The sequence below is a fragment of the Trematosphaeria pertusa genome (genome assembly GCF_010094035.1).
Source record: "Trematosphaeria pertusa strain CBS 122368 unplaced genomic scaffold BU26scaffold_4, whole genome shotgun sequence".
Classification (NCBI taxonomy): Eukaryota; Fungi; Ascomycota; class Dothideomycetes; order Pleosporales; family Trematosphaeriaceae; genus Trematosphaeria; species Trematosphaeria pertusa.
The window spans coordinates 1,848,439-1,871,641 of NW_022987215.1; the positions used below are offsets into that span (position 1 = coordinate 1,848,439).

General features: G+C 53.7%; 12 protein-coding genes across 12 annotated transcripts; 7 read left to right on the plus strand and 5 right to left on the minus strand.

The window, feature by feature from the left end:
- Nucleotides 1–247: 247 nt before the first annotated feature.
- BU26DRAFT_539034 (NAD(P)-binding protein) lies at nucleotides 248–1,306 on the plus strand (the record flags this gene model as incomplete). The annotated part of the gene is made up of 1 exon (XM_033831485.1): nucleotides 248–1,306. One exon carries the CDS (start codon nucleotides 248–250, stop codon nucleotides 1,304–1,306), a length of 1,059 nt encoding a protein of 352 aa, XP_033687339.1.
- A 56-nt stretch (nucleotides 1,307–1,362) lies between these two features.
- BU26DRAFT_539036 (uncharacterized protein) lies at nucleotides 1,363–2,232 on the minus strand (the record flags this gene model as incomplete). The annotated part of the gene is made up of 3 exons (XM_033831486.1): nucleotides 1,363–1,897; nucleotides 1,977–2,039; nucleotides 2,094–2,232. 3 exons carry the CDS (start codon nucleotides 2,230–2,232, stop codon nucleotides 1,584–1,586), a joined length of 516 nt encoding a protein of 171 aa, XP_033687340.1. The 3' UTR covers nucleotides 1,363–1,583.
- Nucleotides 2,233–2,426: 194 nt separating this feature from the next.
- Nucleotides 2,427–2,861, plus strand: BU26DRAFT_562085 (37S ribosomal protein Mrp17; the record flags this gene model as incomplete). Its single annotated transcript, XM_033832991.1, has 3 exons — nucleotides 2,427–2,450; nucleotides 2,498–2,529; nucleotides 2,579–2,861. The coding sequence occupies 3 exons, from the start codon at nucleotides 2,427–2,429 to the stop codon at nucleotides 2,859–2,861; spliced, it is 339 nt and encodes a 112-aa protein (XP_033687341.1).
- A 661-nt stretch (nucleotides 2,862–3,522) lies between these two features.
- On the minus strand, nucleotides 3,523–5,553 carry BU26DRAFT_422421 (MFS general substrate transporter; the record flags this gene model as incomplete). Its single annotated transcript, XM_033823455.1, has 6 exons — nucleotides 3,523–3,884; nucleotides 3,944–4,240; nucleotides 4,299–4,694; nucleotides 4,751–4,940; nucleotides 5,047–5,334; nucleotides 5,389–5,553. 6 exons carry the CDS (start codon nucleotides 5,551–5,553, stop codon nucleotides 3,523–3,525), a joined length of 1,698 nt encoding a protein of 565 aa, XP_033687342.1.
- An 853-nt stretch (nucleotides 5,554–6,406) lies between these two features.
- On the minus strand, nucleotides 6,407–7,635 carry BU26DRAFT_562087 (uncharacterized protein; the record flags this gene model as incomplete). The annotated part of the gene is made up of 2 exons (XM_033832992.1): nucleotides 6,407–7,341; nucleotides 7,389–7,635. 2 exons carry the CDS (start codon nucleotides 7,633–7,635, stop codon nucleotides 6,407–6,409), a joined length of 1,182 nt encoding a protein of 393 aa, XP_033687343.1.
- Nucleotides 7,636–7,994: 359 nt separating this feature from the next.
- On the plus strand, nucleotides 7,995–9,415 carry BU26DRAFT_590759 (uncharacterized protein; the record flags this gene model as incomplete). Its single annotated transcript, XM_033834778.1, has 2 exons — nucleotides 7,995–8,222; nucleotides 8,273–9,415. 2 exons carry the CDS (start codon nucleotides 7,995–7,997, stop codon nucleotides 9,134–9,136), a joined length of 1,092 nt encoding a protein of 363 aa, XP_033687344.1. The 3' UTR covers nucleotides 9,137–9,415.
- On the minus strand, nucleotides 9,248–10,671 carry BU26DRAFT_255701 (uncharacterized protein). The gene is made up of 3 exons (XM_033821192.1): nucleotides 10,203–10,671; nucleotides 9,746–10,141; nucleotides 9,248–9,680 (listed from the first exon to the last, which is right to left on the minus strand). Exons 1-3 carry the CDS (start codon nucleotides 10,593–10,595, stop codon nucleotides 9,360–9,362), a joined length of 1,110 nt encoding a protein of 369 aa, XP_033687345.1. The 5' UTR covers nucleotides 10,596–10,671; the 3' UTR covers nucleotides 9,248–9,359.
- Nucleotides 10,672–10,754: 83 nt separating this feature from the next.
- Nucleotides 10,755–13,100, minus strand: BU26DRAFT_255696 (uncharacterized protein). The gene is made up of 4 exons (XM_033821191.1): nucleotides 13,033–13,100; nucleotides 11,756–12,979; nucleotides 10,989–11,701; nucleotides 10,755–10,936 (listed from the first exon to the last, which is right to left on the minus strand). The coding sequence occupies exons 2-4, from the start codon at nucleotides 12,963–12,965 to the stop codon at nucleotides 10,865–10,867; spliced, it is 1,995 nt and encodes a 664-aa protein (XP_033687346.1). The 5' UTR covers nucleotides 12,966–12,979; nucleotides 13,033–13,100; the 3' UTR covers nucleotides 10,755–10,864.
- A 36-nt stretch (nucleotides 13,101–13,136) lies between these two features.
- BU26DRAFT_255723 (uncharacterized protein) lies at nucleotides 13,137–14,438 on the plus strand. The gene is made up of 2 exons (XM_033821193.1): nucleotides 13,137–14,119; nucleotides 14,167–14,438. The coding sequence occupies exons 1-2, from the start codon at nucleotides 13,368–13,370 to the stop codon at nucleotides 14,192–14,194; spliced, it is 780 nt and encodes a 259-aa protein (XP_033687347.1). The 5' UTR covers nucleotides 13,137–13,367; the 3' UTR covers nucleotides 14,195–14,438.
- Nucleotides 14,439–16,434: 1,996 nt separating this feature from the next.
- BU26DRAFT_255737 (uncharacterized protein) lies at nucleotides 16,435–18,494 on the plus strand. Its single transcript, XM_033821194.1, has 3 exons — nucleotides 16,435–16,654; nucleotides 16,737–17,712; nucleotides 17,765–18,494. The coding sequence occupies exons 1-3, from the start codon at nucleotides 16,595–16,597 to the stop codon at nucleotides 18,370–18,372; spliced, it is 1,644 nt and encodes a 547-aa protein (XP_033687348.1). The 5' UTR covers nucleotides 16,435–16,594; the 3' UTR covers nucleotides 18,373–18,494.
- BU26DRAFT_255761 (HET-domain-containing protein) lies at nucleotides 18,495–20,735 on the plus strand. Its single transcript, XM_033821195.1, has 2 exons — nucleotides 18,495–18,988; nucleotides 19,060–20,735. The coding sequence occupies exons 1-2, from the start codon at nucleotides 18,616–18,618 to the stop codon at nucleotides 20,601–20,603; spliced, it is 1,917 nt and encodes a 638-aa protein (XP_033687349.1). The 5' UTR covers nucleotides 18,495–18,615; the 3' UTR covers nucleotides 20,604–20,735.
- A 1,188-nt stretch (nucleotides 20,736–21,923) lies between these two features.
- On the plus strand, nucleotides 21,924–23,150 carry BU26DRAFT_421952 (glycoside hydrolase family 18 protein; the record flags this gene model as incomplete). The annotated part of the gene is made up of 4 exons (XM_033823440.1): nucleotides 21,924–22,080; nucleotides 22,133–22,146; nucleotides 22,207–22,334; nucleotides 22,424–23,150. The coding sequence occupies 4 exons, from the start codon at nucleotides 21,924–21,926 to the stop codon at nucleotides 23,148–23,150; spliced, it is 1,026 nt and encodes a 341-aa protein (XP_033687350.1).
- Nucleotides 23,151–23,203: the final 53 nt, after the last annotated feature.

The window sequence follows — 23,203 nt, forward strand, 5'->3', positions numbered from 1 at the left end:
GTATGCGTTATGAACGAGCGCTCATCTTGATCAAGATCCTTTCACGACTACGTAGAAACGGGAAGTATATATAAACGCGCTCATCTACTCCCGCTCCATCTCCTTTCTCAGCATGACCACCAGCCCATCTATTCTCCTCCGAACTCTCCGATCAACTCTAACCAACAACAAATCTATCCCTTCGATACAAACAGTTCCGACGCCCTCAACACCAACACCACCACTCTACCGCCCTACCAACCGCACAATGTCCACCACCACCGCGCCCACCCTCCCCAGCACCCAAAAAGCCCTAATCTTCAACACGCAAACCAACGCCCTATCCCTCACCTCCACCGCGCCCGTCCCGTCCCCCTCCGCAGACGAACACATAATAAAAGTCCACTCCACAGCCATCACCAACGGCGAGCTCACCTGGGCGCCCTTCGTCAACTGGCCCACGCACCACACCCCCTGCTACGACGTCAGCGGCACCATCCTCACCCCGCTCCCCAACTCGCCCTTCTCCCCCGGCGACGCGATCTACGGCCGCATCGAGGCCAGCCGCGAAGGCACCGCGCGCCAGTACGCCACCATCCAGCCCAGCGAAGCCGCGCGCGTGCCCACAGGGCTCGGCATGCGCGACGCGGCCGTCGTGCCCATGAGCGCGCTGACGGCGTGGCAGGCGCTGTTCGAGCACGGGCTGCTGACGGGGAAGTACACGCCCGACGCGGTCCCGCACGTCGACGCCGCTGGGAAAGTGGTCGGCGGCCAGGCAAGCGGGAAGAGGGTGCTGGTCCTCGGCGCGGCGGGGGGCGTGGGCATGATGGCGGTGCAGTTCGCAAGGCTGGCGGGGGCGTGGACGGCGGGGACGGCGAGCGGGAGGAACGAGGCGTTCCTCAAGGGGTTGAGCATGGGGCCGGATGAGGTTGTTGATTACACGCAGATTTCGATGCGGGAGTGGGTCGCTGGCCACGGGGGAGAGGAGGGGAAGTTTGATCTTGTGTTTGATTGCGTGGGGGGCAAGGCGATGCGGGATGGGTGGAGTGCGGTGCGGGCGGAGGGCGGCGTGTATGTGAGTGTTGTGCCAGGGTTTGGCGGGCCCGAGGGCGGGAAGCCGCCGGGCGTGAGGACGGCGTGGTTTGTGATGGAGAGTAGGGGAAGTGAACTTAGGGAGATTGGGAAGTTTATTGAACGCGGGCTGGTGAGGGGGAGTGTGGATAGTGTGTGGAGGATTGAGGAGTTTGAGGAGGCGTTTAAGAAGACGGCGAGTGGGCATGCGAGGGGGAAGGTTGTGTTGGAGATTGCGGAGGGGGAGGAGGAGTAGGTTGGTTGGTTGGGGGTAGAGGTGCATGATTGGGGCCGTGTTTTTCTAGGAATTGTATGGTTAGCGTGCTTCTGGATAGTTGTAGTGTTAATACTTGATATGCTCCGTCAGAATGCGATTCGCAACCCAGGGATCACTATCGTGCTCTCAAGAACCTCTGAAAAATGTCGAAACTCCATAAGGCTCGGAATTGGCTTCATCTGTTGAACATAGCATCCACTGGATGTTGAAATATCCCCCGCACATGCCGCCTCCCACCCAAGCCCCATGCCCACACTCACGCCTCCTCCGTAAACGCAGTATACTCCTCCTTGCTCATCATCTTCCCCTCGGGCTCGCCCTCCACCTTCAACCGCGCAATCCAACTCTCGCCCTCGGGGTCCTTATTGATCTGCCCTGGCTTTTCTTGCAGCGCGTCGTTCACCTCGGTCACGGTGCCGCCAATGGGGGTCAGGATGTCGGACGCGGATTTTACCGACTCAACGGCGCCGATTGCGTCGCCGGCGGCCACGTCCATTTCGACTTGCGGGAGCTCAATGTAGACGACGTCGCCGAGAGCTTTGGCGGCGTATTCGGAGATGCCGAGGGTGCCTGGGGGAGCGGTTAGGTTTGCGCTTTAGAAGTGGGAGGGAAGTGTAGTGGAAATGTAGGTGGGAATTCGGAAGCATACAGGTCTTGCCGTCTGCGGAAAGCTCAATCCACTCGTGGTCTTCTGTGTACTTCTTCTCCCTCACTGCGCAAAATCAGCACCCATTCTGCCCCAATTGCTACATCTCGAAATTCTGACCTGCGGCGGATCCCGAGAATAGCCGTCGCTCGACTATCGCAGGGCGCTGCCAGCGCTGGCACACAAAGGCAGAGGGTCTGCGAGCGGCGGAGGAGCTCAATTGGCGCGCTGCGCGGGCGACGGAGAAGTGTGCGGCCATTTCGAAGGCTGTGGTAGTGTTGTGAGGGAGAAGTGGAGTGGAGGAGCTTGAGCTTGCTACGAGCTGTGATATGACGAACGCCGGGTGCGATGCTCGAAACGGGCTTAGCGGGCTTGGCATTCTTTTCTCCGATCGACTTTCCAAAAGTTGCGGACTGGAACGACAGGCGCCGCACCGCACGTCAACCGCCCAAGATGCTGTATGAGATGATAGGAGTGGTATGCGCATCCATTCACGCAATTTCTGTCCATGCTGATTGATCCAGGTCCGCCCTGGCCGCCTCTCCGAAGTCAAAGAGTGACTCCATCCCTCATCTACCGCGGCGCATCCCCTCTAACTCTCGCAGAATCGCCAAAACCGCCGGCAAAATCGTGCTCGAGAAGAACGGCGTCGTCCGCGGCGTCACCAACTGGGGCACCTTCCTGCTGCCCAAGCCGGCGAAGAAGCTGCAAACGACGCACCACGTCGGCCACCACTTCATCATGCGATTCGATGCGAGCGCGCGGACACAGCATGCGCTGAGGAGAACGATGAGCTTGGATCCGCGGCTGATACGATACTCGATTGTGAAGATGGGGACTAAGTTCGAGGAGATTAAGGACGTGCCCGGGACGGCGAGCTTTCGGTGATGAGGGGAGGGGATATTGTACAGTTCTTTCGCTGGCTGGCTAGCTAGCTGACTGTAGGATGGATGTATATTAGGAAGAGGTTGCATTGGTGGGAGTTGAGGTTGACAAACAAATGGAAGAGCTATCTCAAGAGAAGAGACTTCTACGACACTACCCTCTTCGTCGCATTGCGGAACCGCGCCTCCACTCATTCCTCACCAGCCCAAGCCACGTCCAAAGCTAGCATGCCCAAACACTCCTTCCACATCCAAAACAGTTTTTCATCATACGCCCAAAATTCCCCACCTGCCGTCTTGCTGGGAGACAAGCGCTGTATGCGCAGGTGTGTAAAAATGCCACGGGCGGTGCATAAGAGGTCTTCAGAAAGGAGTCTCGGATCGGCCGGAGGTTTGCAACATATCTTTTTAAGGTACTGTACACGACCGTCCGAGGTTAGAAGCAGTTGGTATGATCTGCCTAGCGCACGGTGATGCGGTAGCTAAGTTCACTCTGAGCCTACGAGAACAAGTATAAAACTTCTCTTCTCCATTCGAGGACTAAATACGTATGCCTGAAGCAAGCTTCTCCGAGCCCATCCTCATCACATGCACCACATCTACCACCACAAGCCCCCAAATCCCCGCACAATACAACCCCCCTAATCCAACCCCGCAAAACCTCTTCAATGATACTTATTCTTATCCGCATTCTCATCGTTCTCCAAAAACACCTCAATCTTATCATCCATCTTATGCCCGATATCATTACAGAACAGACACGCGATGATAGCGCAAATGCCAAAGCTAAGGCTACTCAGCGCCGTCGTCCGCAACCCCACGACGTAGCTTTGCTGGAAGGCGGCAGCAGCCGCAGCGATGATATCGGGCGTGATGCCCGGGACTTGCGCGAGGGCGGAGGCGCCCAGCGGTAGCGCGGCGAGGAGCGCGGGGGCGCTGGAGGGGGCCAGACCGGCGGCGATGGCGGCGGCCGGGACGAGCGTGGCGGCTTGCTTGGATTGCACGTTTGTCAGGATGGTGGTGTAGACTGGAGATTTGATGGTTAGCAGAGGGGGGTTAAATGTACGCGAGAAGACAGAGATGTACCTGAGATAGCGATCGCTCCTCCGGCAAAGCGCGACACGCCGGCCAGACCGCCAGAGATACCGAGTTCGACCTGCGGCACGCCGAACTGGATGAAGGCAATGGAGAGGTACTGCGCCCATCCGAAGCCTGTTTCGGCGAGGAACACAAACGCGATCATCATGCCCTTCCTGTTCGGATTCCCGAGCGCTAGCAGCGCGCCGAAGACGACCATCACGGTTACGGAGGCGGTTAGTGTCCATTTCCAGTGGCCGATCTTGCGGCCGAAGATTGTGAGGAGGGCGGCGCCGAAACAGAGACCTAGTTTTGTTGTTAGCTGATAACCTGTTAGTCGAAGAGTTTGAGTGCTCTTTCTTACCTAGGTTCTGCGGCAACGTCAACACGATGCCATACTTGAAGTCTGTCGTCGCGTCGGTGAAAAAGACGGAGATCATCGTCGGATAGATGACGTTGATGGCGTAGTAGAACATGGTGACGACGAAGCCGACGATGAACGGGAAGGTGAGCTCACGCCCCTTGTCGCGGGTGAACACGTGAGGAGGTGTGAGCGGTTGCTTGAGAGGAGCGAAGGTCTCCCAGCAGCCGAAGACGAGAAGACATGCGAAGCCGCTGACGAGCGTGCCGATGACTTTCGGATCGCTGGATGGGAGGGTCGTGGTGTAGACGATGCCGACGAGGATGAGGGTCGCGGAGAGGATGAAGAGGAGGGCGCCGACGTAGTCTAGCTCGCGGAAGGCTTGCTTTGTGGGAAGACCTGGGCGTGATCAGTATATTGCACGTGCTCGCTGGGACTGGAAGCAAGATACGTACCTCGGGGATGCTTCGGAGGGAAGTAGAAGAAGTAGAGGCCGAGAAAGCTAAAGAACACGGTGATGGCCGGTGCGTAGAACAGCCATCGCCATGAATCACCATGCTCTGCCGCAAAGCGTCCTGCAACAGGTCCGACTACGACCGCGAAGTACACTCCGGCATCAGCAAGCACGATAGCGGCGGCGCGCCACTTGTTCGGAAGGAGTTCTGGTAGAGCGAACGCTGCGAGCTGAGCATTCCCGGCACCCTTCGCGCTGCATTAGTCTCTCATCTGCTCAAGCTTGTAGTTGACTTACGAATCCGATCAGGGACATCGCCGCTAGCATCGCCGTGTTATTCTTCGCAGAACCACCAACGATGAAGCCTATAAAGAGAATCACATTCCCACCCACAATGAACCACCGACGCCCAAACAGATCACTATTCGCTCCGCAGACCATGAAAGCGATAGTAACCGTCATCGTGTACAGCGAGACATAGAAGGCGGCGGCGCTCGGATCGCCGAGCTGCGTCGCAGTAACCGTCTGGCAAGCGCTGATGGAAGGCACAATCCAGAAACTGATGCCGTAGGACATGGATAGAATCTACACGGCGCGTAAGCTATTTGAAGCTTGCGATGCGCAGGAAGGGCAACTTACGAGCACAACACACCATGTCTTCAACGTGACGTTGTATTCCTCGTCGGCCTGGGGAATGTACCCAGCCATCGGGTTCTCGGCATCCTTCTCTTTCAGACTGCCAGAGGTTTTGGCTACTTCAGCGGATTGCTGGTCAACCTCTGGTTTCTCTTCGGCTGCGGTCATGGTGGCGGCGGCTGGGCCTCAGGCCTCAAGTAGATTTGACGGTTGTAGTCGATAAAAGGTTGAAGGATGCGCAGGGAACACGCTTAAAGTAAACCAGAGATGCGGATCCCTCATGGGATATATCCTGGGGTCCACTGGAAATACGTTTCGCTAGCTCCATAGCATGCATGCTCGAGGCGTAGCCTGTGTTCCCTTGCGTGAGCTTATCGAGCTTAGAGCCTTGTCGATCGGACCCTGTGAGCAGAGGTGGTTTGATAGAAGTAACCGAACGCAGCCCTGTGAGTGGTCGGCGTTGGTGATCATGGAAGTCATTTTCCGGCGGGTTGGGGCTCTAGGGTAGAGCTTTCGGGAAGCTTGGACCAATGCGGAGAGAGTCTGGGGTAGGGTCTCGAATTGCGGGAGTCATTTCCGGGACGCCTTTCCCGATGAATGAGTCGCTGTATTTCAACGCTTCCTTCAGATATGAAGCCACAAGGGGAACTCTAGATCACGTCTCGTTACCTCGGATATCTTTTGCGACCCCTCATTCTGTTCGGGCGGGAGCTACACGAAGCTGGACACTGAGGTACCTTGCTAGGTCCTTTTCCGGAATTCAAGCGTGGATCAGAGTATAAGACGCTGAAATGCTGCGTAACTGACAATGGGTTGTGGGGAGGCTAGGAGCTTTGTAGGCGAGGTGGAGGTCACATTGCTATGCGCTAGTCCGGATCGAGAATAGTGTAGATCTCAACTTAGACTCTACCTAGGTATCTAGGTAAAACTTGAGATAGTCTACTACGCACCGCGACCTGATCTACCTTCGGACACAATCCATTAGAGGCATGATCCATGTGTGCGGCACATTTGAATCTCCTCATCCTTGTGCCGTCTTTAACCATCGACTTCCATCCTCGTACCCCGCGCGCTCGACCTCATACCAAGTCTCATCCGTGAACAAAAAGCGTAAGTCTAGCAGCACGTCTTCCAGATGCCCTTCACGGATACTGGGCGGCATTTCCCAATATGCATAGCGGCCCCGATAACACCAGGCGTCATCAACTCGCTGCATTTGGGAGTTCCAGATCCCTAATCGCTGCCGAAGCTTCTTTATATGTCGCTCGTGGTTCAGCTCATTTTCCCAGAGGTCTGATTCGTCGTACCATAACCGGATAACCGTGACTACTAGGGATCGCTTGGCGCACAAGAGTTTCTCTAACGCCGTCCATATAGGCTCGTTGGCCATGCTGCCTGGTCCATATTCAGCACGTATCTTGTCGAGGCGAGCGGAGTACTGCCAATCCCAGGGCAGAACAAGATTGAGCCGCTGCAAGCTTGGCGCTTCCATGAGGAATCCAACCAGCGCGTTGAACTTCTCATGGAACTGGAACTGGGACTTCCTCGGCAGGGATTTAGTCCAGCCATAGTGTTCAAGATGGTACTCGCAAGTGCAGTTGAGCCATCGTATAGCAAAATGGTATTTTATTTTCTTCCCGATAAAAGGAGTGCAAATAGTCACGGTCTGCAGCCAGCCAGCATTGAAATCGCCGATATTCCGTGCCCATGCGGTAAGGGAAAGGTGTCGAAGCTGCTTTGCGAATCGGAACTCATTCTCTCCGTAGAATACCTGCGCGGCCTCGGACCGAATAAGCTTGCATAGAAGCGACACGTGTAAGGGGAAGACTTGGTATTTATCTACCCCCCAGAATCGGTTCCCTTGGGGTATGAATCGGATGTGACCAGCTAGTAGCGATAGACTTGTACTCGGATTTCGGCGGGCAACTTCAGAAATGGAAATGGTGGTGGTTCGACCTATTTCCATGAGCTGACTGAGCGACTTTGGTAAGAATAGTCTGTACTGACGAGCTTCTGTATATCCCTCTTCTCCTGATGCAGCAGGTTGAGTTTGTTATACGGCTCGAGGTCCTTCGAATCGTACTTGTACTCGACGACTGTGGGGAATACCGGTTGAAGGTCTCCCTCCGAATCTTCCTCCCATTCCAACGGTTGCTGTTTCGAAGTCTTTTTGTGGTGAAGCGTTGGACTATCGAGAAGGTCTTTAATGTCCTTTGAGGTATGTTTGACTTTGCGATGTCGGCGCGCCATTGTCGAGAAAAAAATAACGCGAGCTTGAATTGGGACGGCGGCCCTCGAGGTTGATAGACAATTAGGTGGGGAGCAGATTCGAACTCTCCGGATGCGGAGAGCGGCTTATATAATGTATGAAGTCTTAACGTCCGTGCAGGAGCGCGACCGCCCTATGATGATTTACTATTACCCCTTCTAGGGAAGGGAACGCTTAGTGCCTAAAGAATTGATCAAAAGCGGGCCTTGAGGCTAAATAGCTCCCATGACATGATACTCTTTCTCTCTTTTATATATGAGATCTTCTTCTCGCCCTCGAATTGCTCGCACTCCTCATCTTCTTCAACCCAAACACGACTCAACAACTCTTCAAATCTGCTATGGGCCGCCGCCGCCACAAAGAGAAAAGGAAGTTCCAACACCTAGTTGACGGACCAATACTCGCAAAGAAACCTTTCAAAGATGGTCCCCTTGGCTGGAAAGAGGATGAGCATGGCGAGCTGCTACCCGTGTTCCCTCCGCCTCCACTCATGTACACTTCCGAAGATCTCTTGCCGTACATGCCATATCCGGTCTTATATAACGAGCGACTAAATATACGAAAACGAGTAAGTAGCATGCATGCTCATGCACTAGCGTTAATACCTGATATACATAGGTTGGACTTTACTTTCCATTTCTCTATCTCCCTGCAGAGATCCGATATGAGGTATACCGGCTCTGCATTTTCGCCAGCCCCTTGCTTCGGAAACTAGCTGGCCAGCTCCTGCGCACCTGTAAGCTGGTCCACGCCGAGGCCGCGTCAGTTCTCTATGGCGAAAACGAGCTTCGCTTCGCCCAACAGTGCGGTCATCTACACGTCCCAGCCTTCCTGGGTAGTATTGGAAACCACACCTGCTGGATCAAACAGGTGGCTATTCACGTCCCATTCCTCGGAGTGCGTCCCTTCATCTCCAACGGTAGCTTGTGGGTGGGAACGTCTGAAGAACCCCTCGTTAGCTACGACGGGACGTCCAACTGGGATCAACTCGCACGAGATGCTCTAGAAGCCCTCGCAGCACTGCCCGCCCTTTCTCACCTTACGATCATTATCCCCCCCGATTGGCAGTATGATAGTCACGCCGACGTCCCCTTCCAAGATGAATGGACGCACGTCCATGAGGACGATGACGAGTGGATCAAAGGTTCCAACGAGCCGATCTGGGAAGCGCTCAAGGAGTTTACACACCTTCGGCCAATGGTGAAGCTGACAAGTGTGCGGTTATGGCTAGATGAGGACGACTCGGAAATCAACAGGCTTAACCACGAGCGTTGTCTTACCAAACTAAGGGATCGACTCGGTATATGGGATTGTAAAAATGCGAGAGTCGGGGCGGATGGGGCTTGGACAGTGCCGGCAGAGTGTGCTGGTGAGGATCCGGACGAGTATCTCCTGTATTTGCGCTTCCTGTTCGAGGACGACACGTGGTATGCGGTTCAGCGAGCGCGCATTGAGGAATGGCCGCAAGGAAAGATTCTATGAGCTTTTGGGGTATAGAGAGGAAGTGTTTCTCGGGATCGAAGGCATACGTCGCCTCCATATGCCGGCCGGATATGGAGAGAATCCGGCGGTTTGCTCTAGCCATCAAGGAAGTCCCACCGCTACACTATAGAACTAATGTCGAAACCACCTTTCGGAATGCTTCGAGACTCTAGCAACATATGCAATGAGGAGGCTACCGTGCACACCTTGTGTCCAGATCCATTCAAGCTGCAAAGGGAAGAGCCGGCGCTTGCTTCTCGTCAAGTAATTCTTCGGGAACCCTGATCGATCGACCCAATCTTCGAGCGACGCGTATCAACATCCATCTTCCCGCTTTTCTTTCCCACACCCATCTCAAGACTCCGCGCTTCCAATTTGACCATTGTTTGAAGCCAACAAGCACGCGTGTAAGCGGGAAATAGAGAGCAAGAATTAGAAAAATGACAAAAACGGCGACGACGAAGGTCGTGGAATTTCTCTCGAACGAGAAGACAGGAGAGGGTATCGAGAAGAAGGCGGATGCTAAGGCTACTGGACTGATGAGCTAATCAGTAGGAGAAGAGCGTCAGTATGAGCTTGGTCCCTGTGGGGTGGACGTTTGAAACGTACCAATACCGTCAATTCGGCTGAACGATGCTTCTCCTTCGAAGTCTCATGCATAGCGTGAAGGAGATGGACGGTTTGTAGGACTGAATGTTGCTTCCCGCTGCAGTAATCTTCTAGCGCGGCTAGGTCTTGTTCAAGGTCGATCAGGGCCTCGAAATTTTCCCTGATATTCTCCAGTCTCAATTCTTCACGACAAAGGTCCAGCAGATAAGATATATCTCCGTCCGAAGCACTAAACCTGTTCCAGTGATGTATCGTACGTTTCAATGGTATTCGAAGGCGTTGGAGTAAATCTAGAGTTTGGCTGCTCCATTCCAACGCCAATTTGCTGCTTTCCGTCTCCGCCGGCTGAGGATTGACGCATGATTGACAGAATAGTGCATGTGGGTGATGGCGAATCTAATTCAGAAGTTAGCGGAAAATTCTGTCACATTAGGAAGGGGGGCTGTTGTATTCGTACTTTTATGGTGCGCTCCAGCTTCCGTATCAAATGAGTCCACTCTTTCAGGACTTGCTTCGACCGCATCTCTGTAACTCGAATATAGTAGTTCCGCGGACTCCAAATTGGGTGGTTTGCATCGCAGGATTCTTCTTCAACGCTACCGATGACCGGGTCCTCCATCATGATATCGGGGTCCTCAGCTAACTCATCTATCGTCTGCCCAAACTCGTCGTCTGGCTCACGATGTTCGAAGGCGTAGGCATCCCATCGTGATTCATCTCTACCTACGATGGTCAGAGAGAAATGCATTTCGTAGAGTTCATAAGATCCCATGTCCAGAAATGATAGGTCCGTTGATCCTCTTTTGCGGATTGATCTGGCAATGCTAGAACGCATTTCAGGAGAGTTCATCTTTCTTAGAGCAAAGAAAGGGATTTGAAATGTGAAGCAGAAGTGATGCTCTGTCTAATAACTAGTTAACGCAAATAACTACACAGGTGCAGAGTTGCCATACATGAATTCGGATGGTGAGGGAATGTTGAAGACTCAGGTGCCTCCAGATAGAGTCTCTCAGCCGCTTTCTCGCATGATATGGAATCGTCTCCGCAAGCGCCAGAATATAATTTGGATCGAGGTCGCTGATGTAACTGTTAGATAGAATCAGCACTGTTTAGACCAATTCAAGAAGGACTGGAGAGAAAAAAATACATAAGTCGCCTGTCTGCATCTGGAAGGTTTTCCGACCCGTAACGCTAGATTGCGTCTATTAGCTGCGAGTTTTGCCTAAAACGTGCGGCGACTCACAGGTCTCCGCAAATGCTCAAGCAGTTCATTTGCGGTCAATGGGTTCCTATAGATCCGGGCCACTTCGGTCAATGGGCCCATAAAGGTCCGGGCCACTTCGGGCGATGAAAGAACTTCGCTACGGTCATCGAGCCATGCCGCTCGTCGAGGCCGTCGGAACAGTGCCCCTAGGGTGACATCTTGCACAGAAATGCCCCTACAAAATTGTGCAATGTCGTCGATTGCAGGTGAAGGGCGGGAATCGAAGCTGTCTCTGCCTAAGAAGATGTCTAGGGTATCGCCATCTTCGCCAATTTCTCTTCTAAATTGAACATAGGATTTGTCTTCAAGGCCATAGCGACGATTGGAGAACTCCGGCCAGGCTTTCCTGTGATCGTGCTGATATTCTTTGCGGCCAATGAAGGATTTGTGCAGTTTCATTGAGTGGATGGAGCTATCCGAGATGTACCTGTCCTGAAGAGAGCCTTGCTCAAAGCTTGGCGGGAGATGTGAAGTGGCCTGCTCGGTGTGGTTTCTCTCAGGCTCCGTAGATGTGAAATCGTGACGATCAGGAAGTGTGACGGAGACAGCTCCGGTGCATTCCCTGATGTTCTCAAGCGTATCTGGAGCGGGTATGATGTATGCGTCCCCAAAGGCGTCAGTGGCGACTACATGGCCATAGAGCTCTGGGCTGGCATGGTGGACTATCCAAGCGCCAGAGTCCCCATCTTCAACTGCACGCAGAATGTTAGCGGGCTGGTGAGCGGGCCACAGAGAGTGAACATTACTAGTGCCGTCTTGGAGCTCGAGCGGATATGCGCTGACATATCCCTCGCTCAGGCTGACCCATATGCGTGCTGGAAGACTGGATAACTCGCCGCGGCGGATCCCCTGCATACCCCCTAGCAGTAAGACTTCTTCCGAGAGCCCATCGTGAAATTTCGGCCGTGCTACGCCCAGGATTCCACGCGCGAGGTTATCCCCGCCTGCTGCTAGTTGTTCATAGGGGTTGATAGAGAGAGCGTCGTTAGGCCGAGGAGTTTCGACTTCAAACAGCGTCCAGTCATGGGATGGCTTCGCACATCCCGCGGCTACACCTGGCAGCCGCTTTGGGTCTAGAACATGGCCCAATGCGTTGTATTCGCATATCCAAGCATCCTCTGCAAAAGCGCCAGCCCCTGGGGGATTACTCTCGGCGGTTTCCGAAACCGAAGCATCCTTTTGCCGTTCCAGGTCTTGAATAACATGTCCAGCAGTGAACCCATACATTCGGGAATCACCGTCAGTATAGGTAACCTTAATGACTCCTCCAAAAGTAGCTTGTCGCTTTGTTCTCCGATGGGTGCCTTTTGTTCCAGCCCTCAGCAGTATTGGAGCGCCGCAGTAGGTCGTACAATTAGACCCAAATGAGTCATGACAGCAGACGTCAACATCGAGGAGAGCGGATCGCATCGTCGGGTTCCTAGCAATAAACATGAAAGGAAGGCTGGGAGCGTCAGAAGGGTCGAGGAGGGGGGCGATTTGTGCCGAGCCGAAGAAAGTGCGAACTGTTTCCTCCAGCTCGGGCCTACCGAACACGACGACCCAATAGCGCGCGTCTTCTTGTGTTTTGCCGATGACTGCCAATCGCAAGATCATAGCACAAGAAGGATCATGGCCCTTCTCTGCAACCTCGCGGTCCAGGAGAGCGTCAATGGCCGGGCTGACACTATCGTAGTGCTTCCGTGCCTCTTCCTTACCCCCGCTCTTGAATATATAAAATTCTGTCCCGGATATCGAGCGACCTTTCTGCTTTGCTGGCGGGTGGCCTTTGCTATCATTTTGCACCGTAAGACTTTCTCTGGATTCTAACATCGAAACAAAGCCAGAATCCGCCGGGCAAACATCGCGTGTTGGTGCGGTTGGTGTTTTGTTGCTTAGTGAGGACGGCGTCTCGTGGTAGGGCTTTGCGGAGTTTCCGTGCTCAGGATTGCGGCGAGAGTGTCTTTGGGCGTTCATGCTTGGAGGGTCATCTGTTTCTCGATTAGCTCGGAACATATGCTATATGGGAGCTCCAGTAGCTGACAGGGCGGCTTCCGACGAGGGGATTTGGAGTTGGAATGTCCACAAGATTTGGAGGATGTCGAGGGGCGGGGAACAGCGAAGAAAATGGCAGCCGAGGCGGCTTACCGGTGAAGATAGCTCATTTAATGAGCATGGGTTCACACTCGAAGGACGGCGCGGGAACCAATCAGACAGAGCTAGCTCCTTTGTGGACGTGCCCCATTGGCTACCTTGTCACTCAGCCTTGGAAAGCTGCAGCACCGACGTGTCCAAGGCAGAAAGTGAGGGAATATGTAAGACCATCATTAGGACAGATACTGCCAATGGCCCTCTCGTTTCAAACTCTGCGTACACACCATGACTTCAGCGGACGATATCACTCCGCTTCTAGAGCTGTTTCCTCTCGACAATGCCTCGGAAAAGGTCTTGAAAAGAGTCTGTCAGACTCTCTGGGAATGGCAAGACTGCGAACAATGTGGAAACAACGTTCCTTGCGTTTCAGGCGCCTGCCCTTGGAGAAGACGCCAGAAGCTTAAGCCTTTCCTCGGATTTTACCAGGCCATCACCTCCTGGACTAGCCCCCAATGCCTCCTCAGGAGTCAACATGCGCTTAGAAGCCACGACGACTTGCTCGATATAGTTCGCTTGATTCGGGATCGGCCAAACGCTTCGAAAGGGTCGCTCATCGAGGAATACTTCTCGCGTTACGATGAAGCGCTACCAGACAGAATCGACCAGTTACGGGCTTTCGACCTCGCCATGAGAGTAACCACAATGACAAGATGCTCTTCAAGAAGCTCAATCGTCGCTCACATAAGGCCACATCTCGTGCCCTTTGTTTGGCGGGGAAGCGACTCGGCACTGGAATTCATGGCGCTGGCAATTCCAAAAGGCGAGCCACTACGACTGGACGAAGAAAACTTCCCAGCTCTTGTGGGCATGACCGCGCATAGCTTGGAAAAGGAGCATCGTCTCCAGCTGGTGGGGACCGACGATCTCTCCAAACATCTTCTTCTGGACGGCAAATGTAGGCTGGTGCATATTTACCATCATGCCGGATTTCTCAAGGAGTGCTTATTGCGCACACGGGAAGGCGGGTCTCGCGCTAAGTGAGTAGTGGGCCCGTCGATTGACGATATTCTGACGCTCGATAGAGAAATCGTTCCCCGTCAACTAGCCCTTGAAACTCTCTATTCAATTCAATGTCATCTGTTCCCGTTTTACGATGAAGCGAGTAGGGATTTCGTCAATAGTAAAGGATGGGATCCAGAATGCGTAGGAGCAGATCTTGCGAGTTATTGTCGGGAGGATGAGGACGTCACCCAGGCGTGTTATTGGGGCCCACGGTGGGCTGCTCTGTCCGAAGAGATTGGGACACCAAAGCTCGCGCAGAGTGGTAAATTTTGGAAATGGCTGAGTAAGAGAAGTGGTGCGGAGTATCTCATGTTGGTCACGGCCGCTGGCGTTATATTGGGCGCTTTGCTAGCGGCCGGTGCCTTGATTGTGAGTGCGCTCAGGCGCTGAACGGCGTTAGTAACGTGTATTGTGAGCCAAGGTAGTTGGCGGCAGGAGCGGCATATAGATTTGGGAGTTGATCGTGCATGGGAGTTTGTGTCACGCCCGAGGAAAGCTCTGTGGTAAAGCCTCGCTTAGTGATCACGCTAGTCTAAACTAGTCTTGCCGATGGCTCGACCAGTCCCCCGTATCGCTCACTCCTCGTCGATACGTCCTGCGGCCATCAGGTTTGAGATCTCGCTCCATATTTTTATCGGGGTGCGATGGCATGAAGAAGGGGAAAGTAGGGCCGGTTTCCGCCGTCCTTCGAAGCGGAGAGTAACACTAACCCAAGGCATATTTCAGGTATCTATGAATGGACTAGAGGCTGCGGGCGTGCCCAAATGCATGCTGCGTTGGCTCGAATGAAACGTGAGGGACGGGATTGGGCATGGCCCATTCACCGGTTTCTGCTTCGGCCTTCCCCATCTGCAGCACTACGTGGCGAGGCTGAACCCGAGTTCTGGCGGCACGTGCGAGCTGAACCTACAAGTTTGAGGGATAGCTGGATGGCTGTGGCCGCACGTCACGGTGGGGTGGGGCTCGAGCCTTTTCATTTTGAGCAAGCCTCCATGTGAACTGAAAAATCTATGAAAAATTTTGGGGCTGGGCAGACCGCACGGCATGCAGCAATGAAGGGCGTTGCCTGGCGGTGCGATGCCCTCGCCGTAGATTTAGGAGACTTGATCGACTCTTCCACTTTGAATGATGGCGTTGCGAGGGAGGATGCCCGAGGAAGCTTTGGGGGGCGGAGCAGCCATAAGAGGCCCGGAGGAGATCTGCTGAATACAGCTCATCTTCTCAAGTATGATGAGCATCTCGTGATACTCGCAAAGGAGCATTTTTGGAGGCTATGGGCATGTGGCATCAGTTAAGGTCGACCAGTCCCGTGCGTTTGGTCTTGCCGTGGCGTTGATGTCCATGACTTGTCGAGTCGTTGAGAAGTCTTTGAGGATCCCATAGCGAGCTGCGCAAGAACCTATGCCGCGAAGATGACTCACTGCAAACATCCATGAAGGCGATATTTTGCCAACACTTTCAAGCTTTGGGGATCTGCGCGCCTTCCAACCTTGAGCCGGCTTCAAGGGACGACCTGTAAACCCAATAGCTTGATTTTTCAGGAAACCAACAATCTCTGGAGACATCTCCTGTTCGACCCAGAGACCAGAAAGGTCCATAACTTCCACTTAGCCAGTCTCTGGAAGGAGCACTTGCTGGCAAGAATGGAAAGCGAAGGTGGCAGTTTGTCTTGCTCGTGCCCTCTTTAAAGTACGAAACCTGACTCGCTCCTGAGAATATAATCTAACGCAAACTTACCTTGGAGACCCTCGACTTCTTTAAAGGACCCTGCTCCCATTGAATGCGAAATCTAGACGGCTGCTGCAACGCATGATCGATCACAAAGCCTCCCGAAGTCTGACCCCGCCTGCATAGCGCACCATACTATCGATTACCGTCGCGAAGGTGAAGAGGATATCCGGTACAATTACTGGGGCGACCGACTGTTGCATCTACTCAAGGAGATTGAGGATCGGAGGCCACGGGGAACGTGGTGGCAATGGTTAGATGTCCATAACTGCAGGGTGACTCTGGTGATGGCGACTGGCGACTGGCGCGATGCTTTATGCTGCGGGTCATTTTTCACGAGCGTTATCGATGTTTCTAAGCCTGGCTAGGGGCAAAGGTGCATGCGTTGTTCGTTGGGAGGCTATCTGGCTATGTAGCTTATTGAGAAGATCGTTGATGTGGTTCAAGGAGGTGCAGTCTCGCTTAGCAGTCACGCTAGTCTATATTAGTCTTATCGATAAGCGGAGCCCCCCTTTCCGCTTGCGAATCCTGCCGCTGCTTCTATCCACTCTCATCCCTCGTAGCCTCCCATTCCTTCGAAGCTGTGCGTGGACGGGACATTTTCCATCTCACTAGCGAGCTCCTACCTAGCTATACATGGCTTATGAAGCCTGAATTGGCCGACGAAGGATCTATCTTCGTGCATGAGATGACGACCGACAAGGAGGACGGCATTACCCAAGATGGTATATCGCGGGAAGCCTTCGACGGCATGTGGCCCATGTAGAGAGCGTAGGAGCAAAGTGCGTATGCCGCAGCGGGTCGCCAAGCTCCAGCCCTATCCGTGGACTGCATCTGGACAGTGCCCACTGACCTTATTCATAGTGCGATCGAGCTGTCCCAGCATGCGGGCAGTGCATCAAAGCCAAGAGAATCTGCTCTGGATACAGAAACATAGCGGATCTGATATTCTTTGATGAGAGTCAGCAAGTCGCCAACAAGAGCAAATCGCTGGGTTCAACTTCAACAGGCTCGTCGTCGGCGACGCCTTTCATGCCCGTCCCTGTACGACTCACAGAATTCGTCTTACATCAGCCGTTGGACGACCTCGCCGTCAACTTCTTCATGTTCAACTATGTCGGTAACGATCCGACGTCATCGCAATTTGGCTACCTTCCCGATTTCTACTCGCACAATAGTTTCTACTCCTCCGAGCTTCAACAGAGTCTTAAGGCCGTGGGTATCGCAGGCTATGCGAAAATGACTCAACGCGCCGACCTTATGTATCCCGCAATGAAGAGCTACAGTTCCGCGATACGACACATCAACAGCGCCTTGTCGTCTGCCTCGGATTATACCGGACTAGAGGCGACTCTGGTTTCGGTCATGCTACTCGCAATGTACGAAGTGTTAACCGTGCCAGGTCGAAGAGGGCTTGAGAATCTCACCAAACATCTCAAAGGCGCCATATCTATTGCCTCACTGTGTCTGAAGCAACGGAAGCAGACAGATATCACCCAGAAATTATTCGGCACTGTGGTTCAGACCGTCATTATGAATTCATGGATTCAGAACATGCCCCTTCCTCGGGAATTCTTCGCTCTAAAGAGCCAATTAGGTCGTGGGATGACTACGCCGCCTATACACGCCGGCTTCCTGGACATTGTAGCTGAGCTGGTTCAGCTCCGCAGTTCACTTAGCAACAGAAGCGTCACTTCGCCTAGTGCTACAATATCGAAGGCTTTGGTTCTAGATGATCGACTAAAGCAGTTTGCGGAGGCAATGCCGCAGCGTGGACGTTTCGAGGACTTTTCCGTGTCTGAGGAAGCCGGGCAGCTAGTCTACAACGGGCACTACCACGGTATGCTTCTCCCACTCGGACTCCAAGACGAACGCAAGCTAACCAATGGCAGTGTATCCGAGAAGATTTACGGCTCACCTATGGAATAATATCCGCTCGTGTCGCATGCGTCTGCACCGTGTCATCCTCGCTCAATGCCGCATCCTAGAATCTTCCGCCTCGCCTATGGAGCGCGCTTCAATTGCAAGGCAGCAGTTCGAATCAAAAGCTATGGTTCTCTACCTCGCGAGAGAAATCTGCGCCTCAGTTCCAGAATTATGTGACTACTCGGAGCAGCTCGCATCATTTAGCACCCGAAAGCGCAAAAAGTTCGACCAACCGTCCGCGGCGAGATCTGACCAGCATTATCAATCCGCGGAGATACCACAAGCCGTGCCAGCGCTCCCTGCATTGGGGGTTCCGAAACCAGCCAGCCTGTATCACATTTACTATCAACTCCAAACCCTCTTATCCATCCCACTTCTACCGGTCGATATGAAGGAGTGGATTCAGGGCCGCATTAGTTTTGTCGAGGCGAATGCCGACCCGGAGAATCTGGAACTGCTTAAAGCGATGCTGCGACGATCGAAGGAGAGGCCTGACGGGTGGCTCATGGTCTTCGACCGTCACCAATCCGTGAGCGGCGTCGTGTTGTACACTGTTTTCATCGATCCGAAATAGTGTTCGACCGATGGTTGAAGGGAGGAAGGGCCGCTAATTTTGGAATAGCCTGGCTGCTAAAGCCAGTCGGGAATAGTTGCTGCGCCTCACGCCTATGCACCTGGGCTGGGCAGCTAGCTGCACTGCCACTGCTTGAGGCAGCCCGCACCACCAGTCCGATGGTTTTTCACCAAGCTCACACTTTGTGGACCGAGTCTCAATTGGCATTATTCGCAATTGCGCGTTCTGCTTGACTCGTCGAAAATGCCAATGGCGGAGAACGCCTATGTTGTTATCGATCGTGGAGAGCTATGCCAGGACTGCCACCAAGCTTTTCGACGTGTGCGCGACAACTATCGCAGCTGCGGCATATTGGCACTCCAGACCTCTAGCAAAGCTTGCTCCGGTTGTCAACTTCTACTCCATCTGTTGGTTAAGAAGACCGGTGCCTTCGCTGAAACTTTGATCTGGCTGGAGTCGCGCAATCCTACTCGCGTCGAACTGACGGTGACGGTCACGCAAAGCCGGGCCAACGGGGATCGTAGGAGGATCAGTGTCGGCTCTGTACTCTTTGATTGTCGTTACGGAGGTAGCGACTGCTTTCCTATCCATTTCGCCCTTCGCAACGTGGATGCTGGTAAGTTGCTTCTCGCGCAGCTTGGTTTTCCCCCAACGCTTCGTGGAGACTTATATTCTGACGGGCTGTAGGTAGAGGCACCAGCTCCGGTATCTGGAGTCCGAATCGATCATCTACCTCCGATTCTGTTCGCACGATTACCCACTGGCTCGCCGCTTGTGACGAAGGCCATCCAGGCTGCCAACGACCCTCTTCTCAATTGCCCACACGGTTAATTGATGTGGGTCTCTCTTATGGACCCGCCGAGCCCCGTTTGATTTTAGACTCTGAAAAGTGTCCTCCTGGATCCCTTTATGCTGCACTCAGCCATTGCTGGGGGACCCGAAAGATGTCCCTCATAACGACAAAGGCATCGCTCACGGCTTTCCAAGACTGCATTCCTTGGCAATTAATGCCTCAGACCTTCCGCGAGGCAATCACTGTTTGTCAGCAACTACATATACCGTACTTATGGATCGACAGTATCTGCATCATTCAAGATGATGAAGGGGACTGGAATCACGAAGCTGCGTTGATGGCGAGTGTATACGCCAACGCATATGTTACCCTGGCTGCGACCGCGTCCGAGGATAGTGCTGGGGGTCTGTTCAGGGAAAGAGGTGGCTTTATCACCGCCCAGCTTCAGCTACCGGCGCGGTCAGGGTTACTCGACGATTACGATCAAAAGGAACGCGAAGTTTTCTTCTTCCCCGACTCGCTTCCGGCAGATGTTGGACTGTTGCCTCTTCAGTCACTTCTGTTTCAGCGCGCCTGGACCCTTCAAGAATGCATCCTCTCTCGCAGGGTGGTACACTTTACAACCCTCCAGCTTGTGTGGCAATGCTGGTCCGAAGTGAGACATGAAGATTCTCTATTTGTACGAGCTCGAGACCAATCCTTTTTACCGATCTCCATCTCTAGCCCCGCCGATATCCGCAGAAGCTGGGGATGCTGGGTGAACGATTATAGCCGGAGAAAGTTATCGCGGGATGAAGATAGAATGGCTGCTCTTGCTGGGCTCACAAAATTCATCCAGGGGTTGAACCAGGATGAGCCGTTACTAGGCTTATGGAGGAACGACCTCGCTCTCGGTCTACTCTGGGAACGAGGAGTTTGGGACGGACCCGCATCACGAAGAAGGATCAGCGCATTTCCCACTTGGACTTGGATGAGCCTTCCCGGGCCCGCACAGTACCCGGACTTTCAACTCACCACCAATGAGATTGAGCTTGTCCAATCGCAAATACGCTGGGCCGGCGAACCGCTTACGTCCTCGCTCGAAAGAGCAGAGCTGGTATTACGAGGCAAAGTTCTTCCCGGTACTCTTACAACCCGTGGCCGGGCCTCCACCGAGTCGTTTGCCTCCGTGTACCTGGAAGGGACTTCTCGTGCGCCCTTGTATGAACGAGTAGATCTTCCGGACTCCCGCTATGACAACGATTCTGTTTACTACATCCCGATAGGCGCCACGTCCATGCATTGGTTCTTTATCATTGCTTTGTTGGTTGACTCCGAGCGCAATGCCTACGCCCGCATAGGACGAGCCTATAGCCCCGGTGACGACGACCTCTCCGATTACAGGGTGCTTTGGGCTCATTTCGCTGGCATGGAGCCTCAAAATATCATACTGCGATAAGCGAGCCATCGCATGCTTTTGGGTGTTCGGCAGACGTACTATAACAGCGCTTGGGAGCGCAAATCACGTGACCCACGCCAAAAGACTTCTAGACCATCCCATGCTTTAATGCATTCGTCTAAGTCCTGATGGGCGGCTTGGCCTTGGAGAGAATTTGCCTTCTTACTCGTCTGGACCATTGGTGTCTAAGCAATCGACTGCCTGACCCGCGCCAGGTGGTGCTCTCGCCTCCACTTCGCTGACCTCTCCATTGCCGGCATGCAATGCAACTTCAGCAGCCTTGTTCCCACTATGATGGGGCTCATCTCCGACCTCAGCAGAGCTGCAGTGACTCTGGTGGAGGTTGCACGTGGAATTTCCACAACAGGAAGGTATCGTCTAAGCGCCCCGATGATTTAAGATCCCTGCTTATTTCGCCCAATCAGGAAGAAGTCTGGTTTTGTTCCTGCGGCTGTCGCAGTGGACGCCTATTCGTGATAAGGTCCCGAGTCCGAAGCGGAGTTCCTCTGATTGGATCATGCGGGCAGAGCTTCTGAAACCCGGTTCACTCCCTTTCGGCTGAAAGTGTTGCCTGGATAGCGTCGCTCCTCCTTGTGGTCCCTGAAAGCTCAAGGGGCGATGTCCCTTTACAGAAAGGTCTAGGCATCGTCCTTCTTCCTTAGGACATGAAAGAGGGAAGGAAGTGCTTTTCGGCGGCGGTCGCCTGGGCGGTTAACGTGGCACTCGGCTGACTCCCGATGCAGAGGACCGACCGCTTTCTAAGAGAATAGAATATCCCGGAAAGTCTATTCGAGACTTCCCGCGTGTTGGGAACCCCTGTTCGCCTATCAGCCGTTGTAGCAACTGCCATCGCTACCCCCGCGCTTCAAGGACGCATGACTGCAACACCGGGCTGTTTCCCACAACGTTTCGTGCTGATTGTGGGTTCTGCATGTCCAAGTCACTCCGCCGAGTTACATCTTCCCCTTTGCGCTGCATCCACGAGGGCGAGGGCAAGAGTAACATGAACCTGTCTTCTCGCTCCTTCCTTTACAGGTACAAAATCTAATCCTATCGTCACCCTCCCTAACGGTCTTCGTGATAACTTCGACATGAGGGAGACCTACTCCCCTAGGCTCGGCGTCTATTGTGCCATTGCCCGGGGATATAATATTTCCAAGTCAGAAGTATAAAAGCGCGCATCGATGCACAGATATGTTGGGTTGACGACAGTCGCAACCACCTGGGTACCTTGCTGGTTGTTCCTTCTCCCGGAGCCTTCCTTAGATTGTGCGATCGCATTCCACAACTCACTCTTTTATCGTCATACAAACTTTCGCCATGGCTGTAGTTCGATGTCTCGCCCTACTCCTTGGCCTTACAGCTTCCGTCCATGCCACCTTCAGTGCAACAGGCAGGTCTAATGTGGTCTTGTACTGGGGTCAGAACTCGGCTGGCCAGCAAAGCACGCAGACGCGCCTCTCAGACTACTGCAGTGGTACGTACTCTTGCCTTCAACGCATGTTTGAAGTTGCTAATACTACTCGCAGATTCTAATGTTGATGTACGCTCATACCCCTGTCCGTCCGCACTTGCCGTTAGGGACTGGCTGAACGTATCGTAGGTTATCCTGCTCGCTTTCTTGCTCCGTTTCAATGGCGCGGGTGGGCAGCCGGTCATGAATTTCGCCAACCAGGGCGATAAATGCACCACCTTTCCAGGCACGGAGACCTTCTCTTGCCCCGAGATTGAGTAAGCGTCTCTGTTACTCCTCGCTCCTCTCGGAGACGCTTGGCGCTCTTGCTTGGGCTGTGTCTCTTCAGTTTTAACATATACCCCAGAGCGGACATCAAGACATGCCAAGCACAAGGAAAGACTATCATGCTCTCCCTCGGTGGTGACGCTTACACCGAAGGCGGCTTCACCTCCGCCGATCTTGCAAATGCAGGAGCCGACAAAATCTGGGCCACCTTCGGCCCCGTGCAATCGGGATCCAGCGCTCTTCGTCCGTTCGGCACCGCAGTCCTGGACGGCTTCGACTTCGATTTCGAAGCCAACGTCTCCAACATGGCGACTTTCGGCAACCGTTTGCGCTCCCTCATGGATGGGGCGGGTGGCAAGAAGTACTACCTCAGCGCCGCCCCGCAGTGCCCCTTCCCGGACTGGTACAACAAAGACATCATCGACAACGTGCCGCTCGACTGGGTGAACGTGCAGTTCTACAACAACGGGTGCGGCGCTTCATCGTACGTGCCCGGCCAAACCGACCAGTGGAACTTCAACTTCAACCAGTGGGATACCTGGTCCCGCCAGTCGAAGAATCCGAATGTGCGGGTGCTTCTGGGTGTGCCTGCGCGTACCGGGGCAGGCAACGGATATCTGACTCCGGATCAGCTGGCTCCTGTTATACAGTACAGCTCGCAGTACGCGAGTTTTGGCGGCGTCATGATGTGGGATGCTAGTCAGGCGTGGCAGAATCCCGGGTTTATTGGCGGTGTGAAGAATACGCTGAGGAGCCTGCTGAAGAGGGGGATGCGATGGGGCGCGAGGATCGTCGAATGTGAGTAAGGAGCCACAGAAGGGACGGATACAGGTAGATGGTGCAAGACGGAGTTCAACAT